At 58.4% G+C, this 20,510-nt stretch overlaps 2 protein-coding genes across 4 annotated transcripts; one reads left to right on the top strand and one right to left on the bottom strand.

Annotated features, from left to right (window-relative positions):
* The first annotated feature begins 1,791 nt into the window (after positions 1–1,791).
* On the top strand, positions 1,792–9,872 carry CACFD1 (calcium channel flower domain containing 1). Its single transcript, XM_011931423.1, has 5 exons — positions 1,792–1,828; positions 3,083–3,155; positions 5,259–5,384; positions 7,852–7,959; positions 8,494–9,872. The coding sequence occupies exons 1-5, from the start codon at positions 1,792–1,794 to the stop codon at positions 8,582–8,584; spliced, it is 435 nt and encodes a 144-aa protein (XP_011786813.1). The 3' UTR covers positions 8,585–9,872.
* A 1,119-nt stretch (positions 9,873–10,991) lies between these two features.
* SLC2A6 (solute carrier family 2 (facilitated glucose transporter), member 6) lies at positions 10,992–19,065 on the bottom strand. 3 transcript variants are annotated; one of them, XM_011931143.1, is made up of 10 exons: positions 18,875–19,065; positions 18,162–18,324; positions 16,964–17,170; positions 16,170–16,273; positions 15,337–15,475; positions 14,896–15,048; positions 13,906–14,014; positions 13,325–13,510; positions 13,015–13,160; positions 10,992–12,073 (listed from the first exon to the last, which is right to left on the bottom strand). In XM_011931143.1, the coding sequence occupies exons 1-10, from the start codon at positions 18,964–18,966 to the stop codon at positions 11,918–11,920; spliced, it is 1,455 nt and encodes a 484-aa protein (XP_011786533.1). In that variant the 5' UTR covers positions 18,967–19,065; the 3' UTR covers positions 10,992–11,917. The 3 variants fall into 3 exon arrangements, with proteins under 3 accessions (XP_011786533.1, XP_011786532.1, XP_011786534.1); XM_011931142.1 differs by having other exon boundaries at positions 15,337–15,548; positions 16,174–16,273; XM_011931144.1 differs by lacking the exon at positions 13,325–13,510 and having other exon boundaries at positions 15,337–15,548; positions 16,174–16,273.
* Positions 19,066–20,510: the final 1,445 nt, after the last annotated feature.

The raw sequence follows: 20,510 nt of genomic DNA, 5'->3' as shown, positions 1-20,510 counted from the left end.
GGTTGCCATGGTTACCGGCTCGGGCCTGGGCGCCTTGGTACCCTGGGCTGGGCTAGCGCTTCTGGGAACATTCCTGGAGGGACCAGAAACCCCAGGGCGGGGGGCACCGGCCTGGGGCACGTGACTGAGCCCTTCCCTCGCCCCCCAGGGGCTTTTGTGAGACTTTCTCGGTGATGCTCACGGAGCGCATGCCCACCTGGCCCGTAGTAAGCGTCAACTGTTGACTTGGGCGTAGGTGACGGCAGCCACGTTGCTAACCTTTGGGCGAGGATTGTTTATAAGGGAGGCGGGTGCACGGCTAGCTAGATTTCTGGCAGGAAGCCACTGGGAGGAAGTTTGCTGAGGGTCAGGTGGTGTCAGGGCACAGGTGGCCCCCTGGGGCCGCGGGGCAGTCAGCTGAGGGCCGGGCCTCTCCCTGGGTCCTCTGTCCGCTGTCAGCTCTCCCCCGTTGCTGCTGCCTTAGCCGCCTATCACCGGCCCTCCTCCCCTTCTCTGTACGCATCCCAGGCACAGACTCTGATAGTAGGCCCCCAGGGAAGCTAGGCTCTTAAGCGCAGCCAGAAAAGGACAAAGAGGGAGGCAGGTCTGCCCCAGGAGTGAATGGAAGCTGTACAGCTGGCCTTCCAGGGAAAGACAAGTCTGTCTGAATGATATCCTTTCCTTTCCTGTCTGCCCTCAACCTTGTGAATTACTGGAGTGGGCAAGGTCTTATAGAATGTCTGTCGAGGATGTCTGCAGGGTTTAAACACTGGCGCAGAGGGCTAAATCTGGGCAGGGCAGACCCCATCAGCTCTCCTGCCAGGACCATCTTTTCACCTTGGGTTCCACAGCCTTTCCAGGTGGGTGGAGGGTGGAAGGAGGTTGAGGGTGGAGGGATGTTGAGGCAGGAGGGTGCGGGGCTAGGAGTGTGCTGCCCTTGGTAGGCATGCCCTTATCCGGAGGCAACTGGATACAGTTGGACAGGCCCTACCACCAAATCGCAAAGAGGCCCCAGGTTTGTGCCACTGTTCTTCAGGGCAAGTACACTTTTGACTGTGTAGGAGAGACTGGTGGGCTTGAAGTTAGGCATTGGTTCCAGTCCTCTCATGTCTGGTTAGCTGTTTTCCCCGCAGATTAGGGTGAGCAGTGCAGAGGGGTGACATGGTTAGTGGTGAGAAAGGAAAGGTCCTGACTGTGGCCTGTAGGCCACACCTCCTTCCTTCTTGGTCAGTGACCCTGCCGACTCACAGATTAGCCCTCGAGTCTTATACAGTTCTGTGACTCTCAAAGTGAGGTGCCTGTGCCTTTCCCGGGAGTACCTGGGGCTCTGTTGGGTCTACAGATGAAGCTTCAGGAGAGACCTGTGGCATTGCCCTGAGTTGTCAGTTGCATCTGCAGAATTTTGGGGGCACAGTTATGTGAATATTAAATGCTGTATTCCAGGGTAGAATGCAAAAATGCAGCGTGTTTTAGAGATGCAGCAGGAATTCAGACAAGGGTTGTGTGCCTGGCTGGTCCTTGGGGTAAAGTTTTCCTCCTCCAGGGTGAGGGGATCAGAGAGAGGAGCTGGAGAGGGTCTACCCTGGGTCCTGAGAGCATCTGGAGGTGATATCTTGGGAGGGGACAGGATTGTATGGTGACAGCCCCCTCATGTGGAAGATATCAGCAATGAGGTCTCCAAGTGGACATCCTCCAGCCCTTTATTGCTAAAGGATTCCTGGCTGGAGCCTGCTGGTCTGGGTTGACCCCTGGTCCTCCCCCAAGGCTGGCTGTGGGTTGGACAGCTGGGGTAGGGTTGGAGCTGGAGGCCAAATGCTGACTGCAGCAGGAAGCACAGCCGAGCTGTCAGGTGAGGCCAGGCACAGCGTAGAGGCAGGGAGCCGTGTCGCCCTTTGGGCACTCTGCTGGGACAGGCAGGCCCCTTTGCACCTGTGGTTCTGGAACCCCTTGCTGTCTGAAGGCAGATGTCTAAGGCTGTGCTGAGGAGCAGTGCAACACTTGAGTCCTTTGTTTTAGAAGGAGACCCTGGGGCCCACGAAGCAGTCCCACTGCAGTTCGGCTCACTTTATCTGGCTTCCTTGCCTGCTGTCTGCATAAGGTTACCTGGGAAAATGGAAAACGGCAGAATTCCAGACCCAGGTGGAGGGATCAGGTGCAGAGGAGCTGCTGCAAGTTTAATGAGCTGGTTGCTAATTGCTGCCTCCAAGGCCCCCCCTCAGTGATGGCCTGGGCTTGCTCCCTGCCCAGCAGCCAGCTCCTTGGACCCTCCTTGAAGGCTCCTGGAGTTCCTGGTGAAGCCGGGCTGCAGGCTGTGGGTAGAGGAGGGAGTTGGGTGCAAGAGACCCTGCTGGTGAGGTGCAGCAGGGAGGCGGGGAGTCAAGGCTGCACATCTGGGCATCAGAGAAGCCACGTTCTGGGGTGGAGGAAGACGCCCCCTCCCCTTCCTGGCCTCATGGCATTGTAGCAGTGTGTGGCTGGGCTGTGGGACTTGCTCATGTGCAAGAGGAGAAATGGGCCTCGGAAGATGAAGATAGCATACCAGCGGCACAGGGCTGGTGAGGAAGTTAGAGCTGGAACTGCTGCTCGGTCTTATCTGGTTCCCATCTGTGTTCTGAGAGAGGTACCCGTTGTCCCAACTAAAATCCAAGCCACATTTTCTGAGTCAGAGGACTTCTTGCTGGCCCTGTGAATGGTGACAAGTGACCCTTGCCAAAGGCTGAGTCTTGGGGGAGCACTGGCCTGAATCCTTGAGGGACATTCTCTCTTTAATCCTCCTTTAATCCTCACCTCCCTTTGAGGTGGATATTGATGTAGCTGGGGTGAAAGGGCCAGCTCCTCTGAGCCCTGGAGCGGAGAGAGGGTGCCGTGAGATCCACCTGCCACCTTGCTGCCACCTTGCTGTGGGGCCTGGGGCAAGCCGCTGCACCTCTCTGCATCTCCTCACCTATCTCAGATGATAGAGGGCAGGCTTCTGGGTGCTGTGAGAACTGTGTGCTGAGCATCCGCAGACACTCTCGTCCTTTCCAGTCATCTCCAGAGGCTGCCATCCCAGCGGGCTGCCCCTGACTCCTTGCTGACTCCTGCCTGTCTCTCTTGTTTCAAGCTTGTGCGATCTCTGGCCTCTTCAACTGCATCACCATCCACCCTGTGAACATTGCGGCCGGCGTGTGGATGATGTGAGTAGCACATGGCTGTCCCGCCCCAGGGGTCTCGCTGGTCAGGAGTCTGTGGGGCTCCTCCTGGGGCAGAGGAGTGGCAGGGGCCATGGGAGCGGGCATCCTTGTGGTTGCCATGGTTACTGGCTCCAGCCTGGGTGCCTCAGGGCTTGTGGGTTTCTGGCCACAGCATGGGGCTTCTTCCCCTTCATATCCCCACCACGTTTGCTTTCCTAATGAGAGGTCAGGGCCCAGGGAACGCCCACCCTGGCCTTCATCCGGTGCAGGGGCGAGGCCATCAGTGCTCCAGACATTTCTGGCATCCGCTGAGACTGCAGATGCCAAGTGCACTACACTGGGGCCCTCACCCTCTGGGAGCTCCCAGGACTGGAGTGGGGAAGGCCGTTCGTTGGGGCTGGCTGAGCACTGGGTTGGATGGTCTGCTGGGAGAGGACGCTCTAAATCGGAGCTGTGCTAAAGATAGATGGGAAAGGGCGGGTCGGAGTTGTCACGGGAACCCGCGGTCAGAACACCCTCATGTGCGTTCCATGCCCACCTCCTGCCAGGGTGGCGCCATCCCATCGGAAGGGAAGGTGGGGTGAGGGCAGGCCCATGCGGCTTGAGGCACATGAGAAGTGGCTGTGACCAGGAATTGACTGTCCTTGTGGGGCTTGGTGCCTTCAGGGGCACAGAGCTGGACGCGATTCAGATCCCGTCCTCAGTGACCTATGGCCAGTGGAGAGCCTCGGGGGCCTGCTGTGGCGGGGTCCCCAGCGCCTGTGCTGGCCAGTGGTGGATAGGGAAAGGGGATGGACAGAGAGGCACCTGGCCCAGCTTCAGGGGGTGGAGTTGGAGCCTGGCCGAGTTTGAAGTGGAAGGGGCTGGCCCAGCACACAGTGAGCCAGTGCTTGGAGGCCTGGTGTGTGGGAGGCTTGGGGCAGGGTGCAGTGGTTAAGAGTTGCAAAGAGAAGCCGGGCGCGGTGGCTCACGCCTGTAATTCTAGCACTTTGGGAGGCCGAGGCGGGTGGATCACGAGGTCAGGAGATGGAGACCATCCTGGCTAACACGGTGAAACCCCGTCTCTACTAAAAATACAAAAAATTAGCCGGGCGTGGTGGTGAGCGCCCGTAATCCCAGCCACTGGGAGGCCGAGGCAGGAGAATGGCATGAACCCAGGAGGCGGAGCTTGCAGTGAGCCCAGATCGCACCACTGCACTCCTGCCTGGGTGATAGGGGGAGACTCCATGTCAAAAAAAAAAAAAAAAAAAAGAGTTGCAAAAAGAGTGCCTGCCCTGGGCTCGGGGTGGCTCTTGGGTGTCCTGAGAGCCCAAGACACCCAAGGTTTCTTGGTGTCTTTTCTGTTACACAGGCATAATGATGGCACTTTTCTCCCAGGCTTGGGGACAGACAGAAGGGCCTGGCTCAGTGTCTGGTAACTGATTGTTACCCACGCATAGAGAATACCATGACCACAGCAGACACCCTCCATCACCAGTGGCGTAGCTGTTCCCACCCCAAACATGGGGCTGGACGCAAGGACTTGCTAAAGTTCTTCCTCCCCAGCGTGGGCTTCCCCTGGGTGTCCCTGAGCCTGGGGCCAGTGGCATCGGGTGTGTGGGCAGCTCTCCGTGACTGTTTCAGGACTGCACGGCTCCAGCTCTCTGCCTCCCTGGTGGGCAGCCTTCCTGGTGCTGGTGCCACTGATGGCTCTTGATGGCCATGGCGATAATACTAACAGCAGACAGAGGACACAGCTGCCAGTGCTCCATCAGCGGTGAACCCGCTGCAGTGTTACAGCAGTGCCATGACGTGGGGTCCTCTTTCCTCCCTCTCACACAGGAGGAGGAGAAAGGGAAGCTGAAGCCCAGAGGCTTCCCTCTAGGAGTGTTCAGTTCAGCTGGGGAGACGGGTGCAGGGGCAGCTGGGGAGTGCTGGAGTCTTCAGCACAGGCTCTTCAAGGGGTACAAGCAGGTGCCCTGGAGCAGCCGGGCAGCTTCCCTGAGGAGGAGGGATGAGGGCAGGAGGGTGAGAGAGGCGGCATTCCTTATGGCACTGGCACTGGGGGCCGCCCTCATCCTCCTGGCATTGTCAGTTGCTGCTTTTCTCCTGCCCTGGTCCCTGCAGCATGAATGCCTTCATCTTGTTGCTGTGCGAGGCGCCCTTCTGCTGCCAGTTCATCGAGTTTGCAAACACGGTGGCGGAGAAGGTGGACCGGCTGCGCTCCTGGCAGAAGGCTGTCTTCTACTGCGGGTGAGGGGGCTACCGGGCAGGGTCCTGTGACACAGTTCCCCAAAACCCCACTGGCAAAATAGGACCCCAAAGTCAGGTGAGGGTGGGCAGTGTATTCAGTTCCTCTCTGTAGAAGTGTAAACTGGGATTGCCTTTGTGCACAGTGATTTGCTGATAGCTGCCAAAACCTGCCCCAGTGGTGCTGCACCCGGGAACTCAGCTGTGGCTGTGCTGTAGTCACTGGAAGGTTCAGAGGTATATGAGCATGTGTGGCAGCATTCCGTGCAGTTGAGAGAAATGGGAAGCGTCTGGAATTTTGGTCCATCCACTGGGAGTTGTTAACCAGATGATAGTAGGTCTGTAGGACATGTTTCTCTGCAGCCTTTGCGAAGAGTGGGTTCATCTAGATGTCCTGACGTGAAAGGGGAGAAGCAGGTTGCAGAGCAGAAAATGTGGTTGCCCTCTAAATACGCTCGTTAAAACTTTTCCCATTTCTAACAATGAAATCAATATGTAATACTTCTCTGAGTCATAAGATGGAACTGATTTCAGGATAAGTTTAATACATGGAAGCTCCTAGAATAATGCCTCTAGTGCATAGGAGGCTGGCAGCAACAGTATTTATTATTGTCTAGGTTATCTTTAGAAAGAAGTCTAGATGCAAGCTTGCTTTCCCTTCAGAGAGGCCTGGTAGTTTTGATGGTAAGAGCACAAGCCACATGCTTACTTGTGGAGCCATCTTCTGCCGTATCTAAATCACGAAGGACACAGGGTCACAAAGCTCTTATCTACACGCAGTGTCATGTCGCTAGGGGTTTAAAAAACTGTATTTTAAAAATGCTAGCCATGATAGAAATTCATTAACAATAATTTGGAAAATAGAACAATGTTACTCGAAGCCCACTGCCTGCTAATCTGATGTGTGTGCTTCCTGTCTGCAGGCATTTTTTAAAAGCCTGCTCTTAATACAGTTCTAACCATTATGAAAAAGTTTATATCCTGCTTTTTTCACATAGTGTAATGATACAAGCATTTTAACATCGCCACAGATTTTATAACATTCTTTCAATACAGGAATGTGCGTTCAGCTGGGTGATTTTCTTAATTTCTTAACTGGTGTAAATCGAGCTGTGATAAACATCTGTCTGCTAAAACTTTTTCTGTGTTTATGATGATTTCCTTAAGATCTATTTTCAGGTGTGGAATTACTGGGTCAAAGATTCTGATCATTAAAAATATTTTAAGACGCCTGGCTACGTTGCTTTCCAAAGAGGTCCCTTGAGTCTCTCCCCCGCCCCCACCCCTGCCCAGGGCTGCACACCACTTCACATTTGCATTTATCTGTTTGTTATCTAAGAGGAAAAATGTTTTCCCGCATGTTCCCATTGCATTTTCTGATTTGAAAATTTTCAAGTTTCCTTTTTCACCTGTGGGAACCTCAGTGTTTTGCTTAGCAAGGTCAGTGTGTTTTCTGTATTAAAGATTCAATGATCCTTGGTTGTATTTCCTGCAACTATTTTTCCAGCCTGTTGTCTGCCTTTAATTTTGTTTTTGTCAGAAGGTTCCCCTCTGTGGTCTTTCTTTTTCTTTGTAATTTCTATTATTATGTTATCATTTTGAAGTTTTTTAATGACAAAAATCTCACAACCACGTATCTACAAGAATGGAAATTCAGGTATAATGCAATTGGCCACGAGTCTCGTCCTCCCGCACAGGCAGCCTCCTCTAGGGAGGCGACAGGACAGGGCGCTGTTCTCCAACCTGCAGGTATCCTCCTGGCCCGGTTAGCCCAGGAATTGCTGCTGGCCTGGAAATTCCAGCCAGGATGGAGAATCAGCCCCGGGGATGCTTACGCCCCAGTGGACCCTGCCACCAGGTGACGCCAAACAGCAGCAAGATCTAGGCTGAGCCTGCAGACCCCGCAGCCTGCAGCCCTCCCATGATGAGACCCTCCCATCATGAGACCCTGTGTTCCATGTGGTTGAATTCTGGGGCCCTTACTTGTGGCGATGTAGCCGGTGTTACTCTATGATTCAGTGCATTTATTTAGTGCCTGTGGTGTTTAGCATTGTGTAGTTAACACGCCTGACCTCAGACAAAGTTTGATCCCCTCTCCACGGTGGAGATTTTGAGTAACTTGCCCGCAAAGCTAGTAGGGCCTGGATGGGAAGCCAGATTCTCTGTCACAGCCTCTTTCTGTCATAGCGAGGGCACTGGACCATCTCGTTACTGGTTAGCCCTTTTTGGAACCACAGACCCCTTCAAAAATCTGATGAAAGCGTTGGATCCTATTCCCAGAATGGAACAGTTTTACAGACAAGTTCAGGGCCGATCAAGGACTTTCTGAAGCTATGTCTCAGCTGATTTTTTGGGATCCTTCCTGTGCCCTGGGTGTCTAGAAAGGGGGCTGGGCCAAGTCTGGGAAGCAGGGAAGGATGTGGTAGCTGTGGGGCCGGAGTGCCCCCCTTGACCTCTGCTTCCCCCCCAGGATGGCGGTTGTTCCCATTGTCATCAACCTGACCCTGACCACGCTGCTGGGCAATGCCATCGCCTTTGCCACGGGGGTGCTGTACGGACTCTCTGCTCTGGGCAAAAAGTGCGTCTGCTGGGCCCAGCCCCTGGGCAGGGCCTTCCCCCCGCCGCCTCCCCCACCGAAGTCCCTCAGTGAGGAGGGTCTGAGAGTGGCCCCTTTTAGCCAGTGGAGACTGAGACAGAGGTCCCAGTGACTCCCGGTGCCTCCAGGACTCAGCTCTAGCAGGTGAAGACAGAGGATTCACAACACTTCTGCATGGCCCAGTCTTGCCCTGTCATGGCCTGCAGCAAGGATAGCAAACATGACTGGTGGGAGCCCCTTCCTCTCCTGGGTCTGCACCGGGCATTGTAGTCAGTTGCCACCCTCTCCTGCAGAGCCCAGACTGAGGCTGGTTCCTTCTCAGCCCAGCATCCCAAGAAGCCTGGGCCACTCTCAGAGGGGACAAGACAGGCCTTTGCCACCCCAGCAATTGTCTCTTGGGAAATCAGAATGCCTGCAGGTCACACTTGGGTCACACGGCAGGAACTGGGCAGTGGTCAGGAGGGCTGTGGGCATGGGGCTGGCGCTCCACGTGACGCTGCCTCTCTCTCTCCCCAGGGGCGATGCGATCTCCTACGCTAGGATCCAGCAGCAGAGGCAGCAGGCAGATGAGGAGAAGCTCGCGGAGACCCTGGAGGGGGAGCTGTGAAGGGCTGGGCACCCCTCCCTCCCTGCCCCCTCCTCTGGCTCTGTGTGAGTCCAAGTGAGGCCTGGACTGTCCACACTGAGGCACAGCCTGGAGAGGGGCTTCTGCACCTCCCCCTACACCTGGAGTCCTCTGCTCCTTTCTCCAGACTTGCTTAAGCCAGGAGCCCCTGGCTGCTGGTGTGAGAGTCTGGGCTGCTGGACTTGAGGCAGAGCCGAGCAGAGCCTGCAGCAGCTGTGTGGACACCAGCTGGCCTTGCTCCTCCGCTGGGTGGGTCTGCAGACCTCACACCACAGACAGGGCTGCCAGTGACCTGCTGTGACCTGGGAGCAGCCTCCCCTGGAGATGCTGGTCCTGGCTTGAGGGGAGGTGCAAGTGGGACCCTGCCACTTGGGCACTGGGCAGAGGGACCTCCCCCAGCTCTCTTGGCAGGTAGAGCCCCAGGGTCCGGGACAGCCTGCCACTGCCACCACTGCTTAGGGTGCAGCGCCCACTGCCACCCCGCCTTCTCAAGAAGCCCATAGGGCCCCTAAGGTGCATCCCTGTACCTGGAACTGCAGCCTTGGCAGTGACCGGACAGCTGGGTGGGGGATGCTCCCTGCTGCCTCCTGGAACCTTGGACAGGCCACCCCAAGACCCCTCAGCTGCCCCTGTTCCCTGGGTCTACTAAGACCCCTAGGTTCTGCCCATCACTCCCCCCAACCCGCTGGCCTTGGTGCTAAGGAAGTGGGGAGAGCAGGCTCTCCCTGGCATCACTGAGGGTGCCCACCCTCTCCCTGGTGTGGCCCCATCATGTCAGCCGCAGCCCAGCCCCGTTAGTGGGTCAGTGGGTCTGACCTCAGCACCCACTCAGGCCTGCCAGCCTGCCCAAACCCCACCCTCAGGGAGCTTCTGCCTTTTAAGAACTGGGCAGAGGCCACAGTCACCTCCCCACACAGAGCTGTCTTCACTGCCCCGGGTGCCAGGCCATCTGGAGCCAGGCCTACCCAGGGAGGACACGGAGAGCTGGTGCCCAGGAAGTGCATCCCTGTATTCCTTCTGCCCCGTGGCCTCAGCCTGCTGGCCTCTCTGTGTGGCTGGCCCTTGGCCGTCGGGCAGGTGCCTGGTCAGGCCTGGCTTAGCCTGGGTGGAGCTTGGCAGAAGCGGGAGGGTATGGAAGATATTCCATCTGGGTCCGACCCCAGGCTGGGCCTGTGCTGAGCTTCGGGGGCAGAGGTACTGGGTCTTGCTAAGTGGACTGTTTCCCAGGAACACCTCTTGGGCCCATCTGCATCTGAGGCTGGGAGTGGCAGGCTGGTGGGCTGGGTGTGGGGTTCTTTGGGTCCTGCCCAGTACTGCCCTGGGGACTTGTCTGTGGGCTCCTGGGTCAGCAGCACCCCCCACCCGGGAGTCTGGCCAGCTGAGCCCCAGGGTGGCAGGGGCATTATAGCCTGGTGGACACGTGCCTTCAGGGTTCCTCCGGGGCCACTTTCCTCAGGCCAGTGCTGGGTTCAAAGGGCTGTGTGTGTGTGTGTATATATATGTATGTGTGCGCATGCACGCATTTGTCCCATGTAAGCAGTGAGTGAGACCTGTCTACCTCCCACGAGAAGCAAGGGCTCTGCCCGCCCTCTGCTCATTCCTACCCAGGTAGTGGGGCCCCAGGCCCCCTTCTGCCTGGCCTGCCTGCTGCTGCCCCTGCCAGAGGGGCCTCGGTGACAGCCAGAGACAGCAGGAGAAGGGTTGGCTGTGGATCAAGGAAGGCTGCCCCTGTGCCCTGTGGGGAAATGGTGGGTGCACGGCTAGATGCAGAGGTGGAAGGCCCTCAGCCACAGGCCAGAGCGGGTGGGTCACCTGTCCCAGGTTCCCAGCAAGTCTGCAGCTGTGCGGACCTGGGGCCTCTGACCCTGTCTCCCAGGGAGTGTGCTGTCCAGCAGGGGCCCTGCCTTGCAAGGAACGTCTCTTCCAGCGGCCGGGCCACTCCTGCCTTGTCTGGGCTGTGTGTGGCGCTCTTTCCCCCTTGTCTGCACCTCTGGGTTCTGTGTGCGTCTTGAGCAATAAAGCGCGGCCGTGGCTCGCGTGCCTGTCCTCACTCCCTTCTGCTTTGGTGCCTGTGTGTGTGTGTGTGTGGAAGCCAGGCAGGAGCTGCTGGCCCAGGAAATAACTACAGGTCCTGTCCCGAGGCTGCCTCTGGCATCACAGACGAGGAAAGTGACCTGCTCAAGGTCACACAGTTACGAAGAGGAGCCTGTTAAGGGCCTGTTAAGGGCGGGCCTCGCCGTGGGCTTCCCCTCACAGCAGCCTCTTCCCTGCCCTGCTTGGCTGTGGATCAGCAGTCAGTGGCCCTGGCAACCTTGGCTGGTTCGGGTCTGGTCTGGCTGCTGTGGGGGCTTCCCTCCTGGAGTAGACCCCACTCTTTCCTCGCTAGGGCTACAGGCCCAGTTCCTTTATTTTTATAAAAGGGTGAACACAGTTTGCGGATAGGAGCTGCCTGTTCCCAGAGGTTGGGCTGGGGCAGGAGGAAGTGGCCACGCCAGGTCCTTTGCCCTGGCTTTTTTTGGGGGTGGGGGGGCAGGGGGAATGGAGTTTCACTCTCGTCGCCCAGGCTGGAGTACAATGGCATGATCTCAGCTCATTGCAGCCTCCACCTCCCGGGTCCAAGCAGTTCTGCCTCAGCCTCCCAAGCAGCTGGAACTACAGGTGTGCGCCACCACACCTGGCTTTTTTGTATTTGTTAGTAGGGACGGGGTTTTACCATGTTGGCCAGGCTGCTCTTGAACTCCTGGCCTCGGGTAATCCGCCTGCTTCGGCCTCCAGAAGTGCTGGGATTACAGGCGTGAGCCACTGCGCCTGGCCTGCCCTGGCTTTTGAAGTCCAGGATGTTCCCAAGTCCGGTGTCCACAAGACTTGGGGGGGGGCAGAGCTGGGTCTTCCTTGCACAGCCAGATGCCACCAGATCAGAACACGACGATACGACTACATTACTTGGCTGCCTCCAGCCCTGTCCTCTCAGTCCTCCCCGTAGCCTTTTGTGGGGCGTGTCCTTCACGCAAGGGTAAAGGACTAGGTCTGAGGTCACCCAGCAGGGCCGTGTCCCTGGACGCAGGGTCGTGTGCTCTCCTGCGGCCCATGCCTACGTGCAGCACTGTGGGCCGCCTGAGCTGGGGCTGCGGCTGGACAGCAGTGCTACCTGTCCGGAGCCAGGGCCACGCGCTGCTGAGGCCCCATCACGTTGCTCTTCCTGTGCTCTGGCTGGTGGCAGGGATGACTGCTGCCTCTTGGTCCCAGGGTGCAGGACTGCAGCCAACACAGGCCCAGCCACTGGGGGTTTGGCCCCCTCCAGGCGGGGACCCTGACCTAGCGCAAGAAGGACCTTCTCCCCGTGCGGAAGAAGGACTCGATCTGCTCCAGGGACCGTCCCTTGGTCTCGGGCACACAGCAGCCTGTGAATACCAGGCTCACCAAGCAGATGGCCGCGAAGAAGAAGAAAGGCACCTGGAGGCCGAAGGCGCTCTGAGGGTGGAGAGTGGGGCCGGGTCACAGGGAGAAGATCCAGGGTCCTCCTGCCCCAGGAGGAGCTCATGGGCCCTGCTGGTAGCAACCAGCCATGTGGGGCATCATCTGGTCCTTCCTGTGTTCAGAGACGGCTCCCCCACACCAGGGCTCCCCGACTGCCCCCAGAACAAATCTGAAGGCTTTAGCCCCCTGTTTGTGGCCCTTGAAGTCTGCATCCCATCTGCCCCTCAGCCTTCCTCAGAGGCTGGGCCCTCTGGCCTCAGCTCAGGTAGCCCCTCCACACCCCTTACCCAGCGCTGGCGTCCCAGCTGTTCCACGCCACAGCCTACAGGAGGCCCGCCCCACAGCCTGGTAGGCACGCAGGTTCTTCTTGGACCCTCTAAGCTGATGGACTCACTCTGGGTTGCCTGCCCTCCCCCAGCCCCACTGAGGGGACCACTGCGGGGACAGGTTAGGCGCTGACCTGGGCTGCCCTAGCCAGCTTATCCCTTATGGGAACTTACCCTGGGCCTCACGGATTCTGGCTGGTCACAGGGCCTGTAGTTTTGAATCAGGAGGCAGGGGGAGTGGGAGGGGTTGGGGGTAGTTGGGGGTGCCGCTGAGACCCAGTGCCCAGGAGGGCAGGAGATGGAGCACGGTGGGGAGGTGGTCTTCCTGGGCTCCTGGCAGAGTTCTGGGCCATGTCCTGCCCTGGCCTGGGAGGTAACCTGACTTCTCAGAACAGTCTCCTGAGCCTGTTCCTGTTTCTCCTAATGAAGAGCCTTTGCCGGACTGTCACGTGACCACTCTGGGGCCTCTGAGTTCAGGGGGTATGTGCTCATCTCCTAGGGTCACTGAGAGTTAGGGGCCTGACAGAGCTGGCTTTGGCATAGCCCCTGGCACTGAGAAGGGTCCTGGTCAGTCAGAGAGGGCCTGGGGGCCCGGGGCTGAGCACTCACCACCACTGGCAGGAAGGACTTGGTGAGGACGAAGGCGGTGAGCCAGCTGGCCAGCACGCAGAGCCCCGAGGCCACACCACGGGCCCGCAGGGGCAGGACCTCAGACATGAGCAGCCAGGTGATGGGGCCCCAGCCCATGGCGTAGCCTGCTCGGAGGAGGAGGCAGGCTGAGGCCCTGTGGGGCGACTGCAGGCAGCTGTGTCTGTCTCCACTGAGCTGCTGGAGACCCCCTTCTCCAGCCAACCCGGACACATAACCCATCCCTTAACACCCGAGACAGCCTGCCCCTCTGAGCCACCGCCACACCTACCCATAATGAAGAACATGGTGGCCAGCAGGGGCACCAGGGTGAGGTAGCCAGCGGGTGCTGCCAGGGGCTGCGCCAAGTCCCCCCAGGACTCACTTTCCAGGCCCGCAGTGCTGTTGGGGCTCAGAGGCCTGGGGCCAAAGTGGATGTACAGCCCCAGAGTCAGGTTGGCAGCAAACATGATGGCCGCTGTGGACAGACAGGTGGCCTCGTGGGGCCAGGACCCTCTGAGCCAGCTGTTTCTCTCAGAGTTCTTTCTACAGAGCCCCTTGATACTTGCGTGGTCCAGCCCGTGTCTGGGACTAGAGACCCCTAGCAGGGCAGCAAGCTCTGTCTCCAGCCACGTGTCAGGCTCCCACCATGCCCACCATGGAGTGTCACAGCCAGTGTATCCACTCGGAGCCCCAGTGGACCTTTCTGGAGCCACCGGCCAGGGCCAGGGCCAGGGCCCTGCTGATGCTACGGAGGCAGGTGCCCTGCAGTTCCCAGACACACAGCCCCACCCCGAGGCAGGCCTGCACACCCAGCCCAGCCCCAACCCATGCGGAGGAGTGGGGCAGGAGGGCTGGCTGCAGGGTGCTTACCTGAGACGAAGAGCAGCACCTTGCGGCCAGCGAGGTCCATGGTGAGGGCAGCGATCAGCACAGACAGAAGCCGCACAGCCCCAACGATGGCTGCGTCGTCCTTCGGGGGCTATGGGGAGGGAGGCCACCAGGGTTGAGGGACTTGCCTGCTGTTCCCGTCCCCCTCCAGGACCCAGCTTGTCCCTGCCGGCACTGCAGGGGCTCAGGCCAGCAGCTCAGCGCAGGACTGAGTGGCCTGGCACCTGCAGCATGCTGGGCATCTATGCTGTCTGAGCCTACGGGGCCCCCTGGGCAGGCACACATCTGCTCTGCCCACCACTACACACAGCTGGCACAGAATCCAGGCATGATGATGACTTGCCGAACCGTGCTGTGACTAATCTCCACATCTCATCTCACTGTGAGCCTTGGGGCAGGCCTATGGAGACGTGCTGCTATCTTCTTGCAGAGGAGGAAGTTGAGGTTCAGAGGGGAAAGTGACTTCCCTCATCAAGTGGCAGATGCCACAGGGCTCTGAACCTGGGGTCTGTGGCCTCAAGGGGTCCACGTTTCTATAAAGCTGGTTTCCTTTGTAATCCCATGTATTTGATTTAATGTTAAAAATTTCTGTATGTTTTTGGAGACAGGGTATCACTCTGTCACCAGGATGGAGCGCAGTGGTGAGATCGTGGCTCGCTGGAGTCTCAAACTCCCAGGCTTAAGTGATCCTCCCGCCTCAGTCTCGTGTTGGGATTATGCCAGTATTTTATTTTAAAACATTTAAGCTTTTCTTAAAAACATTCTGAGAAGAGGTGAAGGTACAGGAACTGTCTCCACATGGCCCAGATCTCAGATCTTGCTGTGGCATCCCTGACACCTGGCACAGAGCAGGTGTGGGTAAAGCCGGGGGTTGGGTAAATGTAGGAGCAGGCCCTGCCTCCCAAGCTGGGCCTGCCCTGCCAGCCTCCAGGGGACCCCGTGGGTGGATGCCGGCCGGGGCTGGGCTCTCACCAGCAGGACAGCGGTGCTGTCGAAGATGGACTGCAGGTAGACCAGGATGGGTGTGATGCCCGTCAGCTGCTGCAGGAGACGCATCAGCAAGGCCACGGCGATGGGCCGGCACACGTGGGGGGCCCGTACCTCAGCCCACGACACTCGGCTGCTCTGAAACACAAGGCCGCCACTGAGGGCGTTGGGCCAACCTCTCCAGCAGGCGCCATCCTGCCCTGGACTGCCAGGGATTGGGTGGGAGACCCCCTTTTTTCCCTCCTCCAGGAAAGAACCAGCTTACCAGGCCACCCAGGCTCTGGGGACAGCCCCCCAACCCCAACCCAGGCACTTGGATTAGTGGGAACTACTGTGGTCCTGTCTTCCAGGAAAAGCCTCCACGGCCACACAGAGCTGAAGTGTGGGAGGCGGGCCTGCCAGGCTTGTGCGCACACCCTCCTGCACCTGTCTCCGGACGTTGTCCTGGATCTGCTCGAACTCCCAGTGGACATCAGCGTCCGTCCCGCGCAGCCAGGCCAGCGCCCGCAGGGCCTCCTCATCCCTGCCCCGGGAGAGCAGGAAGCGCGGCGAGTTGGGCATGAAGCTGAGTAGCAGGATCATGACGAGCACGGGCGCCTCCCCGGCCACAGCCAGCCAGCGCCACGGCAGCAGGAGGCCTGGGGGCGAGGAGTGGGTGAGGGGCCAAGTCCAGGCCTGGCAGAGCCCTTTCCCTCTGGAGCCTCTGAATAACCTCATCTGCCCTTTAAGGTCTAGTCCAAGGGCCACCTCCTATAGGAAGCCTACCCTGATTGCCCCAGGCAGGGTGGGGCTGCAGGGATTGTTCAGCCCCTGGCACATAGTGGGAAGTCCTTAGAAAGTCTTAGGGCCAGAGCAGGATGAGGAAGGACTAGGCTGGGCAGGCAAGGCCCTGGGCCTCCACCCAAGACCTCCGTGCCCCCTCAACTGAGCAGCTGCATGCACTGTGATTTCTTTTCTATCTAGACTTCCCATCTGAGATGGCATTTGATGGAAGCTTTCTGCCGTTAAAATATAGTCTGGCGACTGTGGGTCCAGGAGAAGCCCTGGCTGCCCCAGCTAGGGACTGGGCCTGTGGCTAGAGGGGCAGGCCCTGCCTGGAGGTGCACAGCAAGGTGCTGGCTGAGTGGGGCCGGGATGCCAGATCTCCTGCCTCTCAGCCCAGGATCTGTTCTGGGGCAAATCATTCCTTTTCCACCCATGTCTACCTTGGCGGCACCCACCCCTCCCGCCAGCCTGCACACAGGAGTGCAGGGCCATACTTGCCCAGGGCGTAGAGAGACAGGGATCCGAACACTGCCATGAGCTGGGGTGTGGCCCCCAGAGCCCCGCGGACACCTGGGGGAGCAATCTCAGACACGTACACCTGCAAGACACAGCCGCCGCACCAGGTTTTCCTGAGAATGCAGGTTCCTAGGCCCGGCCAAGATGGGAGGGGCAGCCCCTGTGAACCCCGGAAAGTGGGAAGTGGAGGCTTTCTGGTGGGGCTGTGTCCTGGTCATGACTCACTGCAGGAACTTGGGCGGCCTGCCTGATCTCCCTCTGTCCTCAGTTTCCCTAACTGTGAGGTGGGTGGAAGGACTTAGCTCGGACATGAGCAGCATGATGCTGGGAAGGAGGCCCGAGGGCTCCCAGGCTCCAGGGCTGAGCAGGTGAGTCCATGCCTCCCAGTGAGTTCTGTCTCCTCTGCTGGGCTCACCAGGCCCCGGGTGGAGTACTGGATAAGATAAGAAGGTCTCAGGGAGGGTGTAGGGCAGGGACTTCCCTCTCCTACCCATTGCTCAATGCGGATTCTCTCCAATTGAGTAATACATCTGACCAGTCAAGAAATGGGGTAGAAGGCTTGGAAAGTCCAGAGTGGGGGCAGCTGGGGACCTGGAGACAATTTCCCCCGAATTAGCTGCCCTGCTGAGGGCAGTGAGCTGAGGGCATCCGCAGGGAAGGCAAAGAATTCTCACTGCCCAGAAGGCATGGAGGCCAGGAGGCCTTAGTCAGACGGAGGCTCGGCACCAATACAGAGGCACTGGGGCCCCTGGGTGGGAAGGCCTGGCCTTACCGGGATGCAGGCAGCTGTGAGCCCCCCGGCGAAGCCCGTCAGCGTCCTTCCGAGCAGCAGCATCCAGAGGCCATGCGCACCTGCCATGAGCGCGTAGCCGGCCGCCGACGGCACAGCTGAGAACATGATGCTCAGCTTCCGGCCCAGGAGGTCATTGAGGATCATGGCACTCAGGCCTCCGGCTGCTGCTCCCAAGGTGAACACGGACTGCAGGGGAAGGGGGTGCAGGGCAGATATGTCTGGGCACTGCACACTCCACTCTCATCAGAGTCCAGGGACAGCTTCTTCCCTAGGCCGACCCCAGGAGCTGGTCAAGCACTTGGCCAAGTCAAGCACTTGAAGCAGGGAGCCTCCTGTCTTCAAGGGACAGCCATTTGTTAGGGATGCTTAAACAGGGAGTTCTGCCCTAAGGAAGAGGCACTGCCACATATACACAGTGGTTCTGTCCAGCCTGATGTTTAAATGCTAATATTTTAATACAGGAGAATTCTGTCACTTGAAGGCCCTGGGCTTTAAGATTTGAAGGTTCTTAAGTTCCCTGTACAGCAGCAACTGGGACCCCCTCTGGACTCTGCTAACTGGTAGTGGGACCTGGGCACATTGCCCAGCCTGTCTGAGCCTCGGTTTCTTGGGCTGTCTTACGGGGAGAGCACAAGTTCTACCTCGTGGGGTTGGCCCTGGGAGTCAATGAACGTTCAGTGCCCAACACGTGCCTGGCACATAGGAAGTGCTCAGTAAACCTTATCTTAACTACTATGTTGTAACTACATCTGAGGCTATTAAGATTGTAATTCTAGACTCTGGGACTTTGGGATCTTCCCCTCCATCAGCCCACAATCTGTCCTGCAGACCCTCCTTGCCCCAGCCAGTGCCTCTCCCCACTGCCACCTGATACCCTTGCCCCCATCCAGCCAACTGTGGGTGTGGGGACCTGGGGAAGCCTCAACCCCACCTAGTGTAGACCCTGACAGTCACCTCCCCACCTGCTCCTTCACTCTCTCCACTGGCTTTCAGTTCCTCATTTCAGAGGAATCCTGTAGCTTTACCCCACCCACCAGCGGCCTGGATGGCTGGGGGAGGGGGGACCAGGGCCCCGGAGGGGCTCCCAAGGTAGAGAATTTGGGAGGTCCCTAGCTGGAGACAAGGCTCAGCAGGTCCCTGCTCCCTGCCCCCACCCTCCTCCGAGGATGGTCCTTACCCCGAACCAGGATGCCTGGGATTTGGTCAGATGCAGGTCGGGATCCAAGGAGTGCTCCAGGGCTGGGATGACAGGGGATGTGTAGACCAGAGCATACCCAAAGCTGAAATTGCCGAGCACTGCGGCGAAGGTGGCCAGGAACACCCTTTTGTTCTGCAGGGCCCTGGTGATGGTGGCGGACAAAAGGACCAGGGTCTCTGAGTCCCTCCTCCAGGAACCATTGCCTTTTCTGAACCCAGTGGCTGCCCAGCTCAGCGGGCAGTGCTGGGGAGGCCTGGGTCCAAGGCCATTCAGGTTCCCAGGGCCTGAGCCCCAGCCCCCCTGGGAAATTCCCAGGCCATTGTTAGCTCATCGCGGTGGCTGAGCCTCTGGTGCTGGGGCCTTTTCTCCGGAAGAGGAGGCTCTGGTTCTGCCCCCAGGTCTGCGGCTGGAGGCTTGCTATGTGACCTCAGGCAGACCCCTTGCTCGCTGGGACCTCAGTCTTCCTGTCTGTGGCAGTAGGGGGCTGGGCCCGGTACTCCCGTGGATCGTTCCTTCCCTTAGGGGGACCGGTTCCTTAAATAGGAGTAGCGTGTCCGCGACAGGAGGGAGCCAGATGGCCCCTCGGTGGCGACTAGGTCAGGGGAGGCCCAGGGTGGGAGCGTGCCGCCGGCTGCAGGGAACCAGAGCCACCCCCAGGCCCCACCCCCAGTCCCCAACCCAGTGACTCTCACCCGACCCGCGCCCTGTCCCCTGGCGACGGGGGCGGCTTCTCGGGGAAGGTGTCGTAGTCCGGGCCCTCGGCTCCCAGCAGCGGCTCCTGCATGGCCGGGTCTCTCTCCGGGCGAGCGGAGGGCGCTCAGACTGGAGCAGCCGCACCGGGCCCGCAGCTCCACGGGCCAGGCTCCGCCCCTCGGCCGCGATTGGCTGCGGGAGGCCCCTGCAGAGCCGCGCTGGCCAATGAAGCGGCCGCACGCTGTCCCGATGCTCGGATGCGGACTCGGCTTCCCAGGGCGCGGCCTGCACCGCGTGCGCACCCGAAGGTCCCGCCCCCAAGACAGGATGGGGGGTCCCAGGGCGGAGCCCCTGCCCGATCGTCCGGGGTCCTCGCGGAGGGCCGAGAGCTGCTCACCCGGGCGGCTTTTGCAGGCCTGACTGCGGCAATGCGCGCAGGCCTCGTCGTACCTGCTCCCGCGGGATGGAAACCGAGGCCCAGAGAGGTGAAGCCGCTCGCCAGGTCACAGCGAGTGCGCACCTCACTCCGCCTTATGCTCTAGCCCTCCCTGTTGCGTGGCGTCTCAGGGCCACCTCTGCCCTGGCTCTCCCTGGCACCAGGGAATCGCGGTGTGTCAGGGAAGCAGCGGATGTGCGGGACGAAGGAGGCAGGAGGGGCCGGGCGGGGCGCTGTGGGCAGCTGCAGTGGGCGAGGTCTGTATCCTCCACCCCAGGCTCTGATGGTAGAAATAACCTGAACTCGTGACACGTCACCCAGGTGGTAAGATAACATTGAAAAATAAGAAAAGCAGAAATGGAAAATTCCCGGGAAGCCCGTCCTCAAAAAATCCTACAGCAGTTCCACCTCTCCCTTTGGGCCTTTTCGGGAAGTGGACGAAATCACGCCCTCTCTGCTGGATGGACGTGCCACACACGCTTTTAAACGAATCCTTTGTTGCTGAGTATTTGGGTCATTTCCCATGTTTAGCTATTAACGTAGTAAAGCGTTTTTAAAAGTTAGAATTCCCCTTATTATGATTGAAATAAAACCATAATAGAACGATAAGGAGAATCACATCCATCTCCCGTCAGCCTGACCTTGAAGGCATTTTAGCCTCTTTCCTTCCAGTCTTTTCCCCATGTGCCTATTTTGCGTATTTGCTATTGGGGCCCCCATTAAATCCTGTAGCCCCTTTACATCGTCGTTTTCTTGCCATCAAGATCATAGACTTTGGACTCAGGCACATCCGGTATGGTGATCAGGCTGCACAGTCCTCATGGCCATATATATACATATATGCATGTATTTTTACACGCATGCATACATGCATGTATTTTACACGCACACATACACGAATGTATTTTTACATGCATGCATACACATGTATTTTACATGCATGCACACACGCATGTGTTTTTACATACATGCATACATGTTTGTTTTACATACATGCATATATGTATTTTTTTACATATAAGCATATATGTATGTGTTTTTACATATAAGCATATATATGTATGTTTTTACATATAAACATATATATGTATTTTTCTTTGAGACGGAGTCTCGCTCTGTTGCCCAGGCTGGAGTGCAGAGGTGCTATCTATCTCAGCTTACTGCAACCTCTGCCTCCTGGGTTCAAGTGATCATCCTGC

This window comes from Colobus angolensis, unplaced genomic scaffold (genome assembly GCF_000951035.1).
Source record: "Colobus angolensis palliatus isolate OR3802 unplaced genomic scaffold, Cang.pa_1.0 Scaffold9, whole genome shotgun sequence".
In the NCBI taxonomy this organism is placed as follows: Eukaryota; Metazoa; Chordata; class Mammalia; order Primates; family Cercopithecidae; genus Colobus; species Colobus angolensis.
Note: the sequence above shows the minus strand (reverse complement) of the source record. Positions and strands in the feature narration are given on the sequence as shown.

Excerpts from the sequence above, each read along its gene's own strand:
- CACFD1 (XM_011931423.1), top strand. The coding sequence starts at position 1,792 with ATGCTGACTGCAGCAGGAAGCACAGCCGAGCTGTCAG. Across the intron at positions 3,156-5,258 it reads GCGGCCGGCGTGTGGATGAT|CATGAATGCCTTCATCTTGT; the intron begins GTGAGTAGCACA and ends TGGTCCCTGCAG. Across the intron at positions 5,385-7,851 it reads AAGGCTGTCTTCTACTGCGG|GATGGCGGTTGTTCCCATTG; the intron begins GTGAGGGGGCTA and ends CTTCCCCCCCAG.
- SLC2A6 (XM_011931142.1), bottom strand. The coding sequence starts at position 18,966 with ATGCAGGAGCCGCTGCTGGGAGCCGAGGGCCCGGACTACGACACCTTC. Across the intron at positions 15,049-15,336 it reads AGGACAACGTCCGGAGACAG|AGCAGCCGAGTGTCGTGGGC; the intron begins GTGCAGGAGGGT and ends CTTGTGTTTCAG. Across the intron at positions 13,511-13,905 it reads GGTGCTGCTCTTCGTCTCAG|CGGCCATCATGTTTGCTGCC; the intron begins GTAAGCACCCTG and ends GTCTGTCCACAG.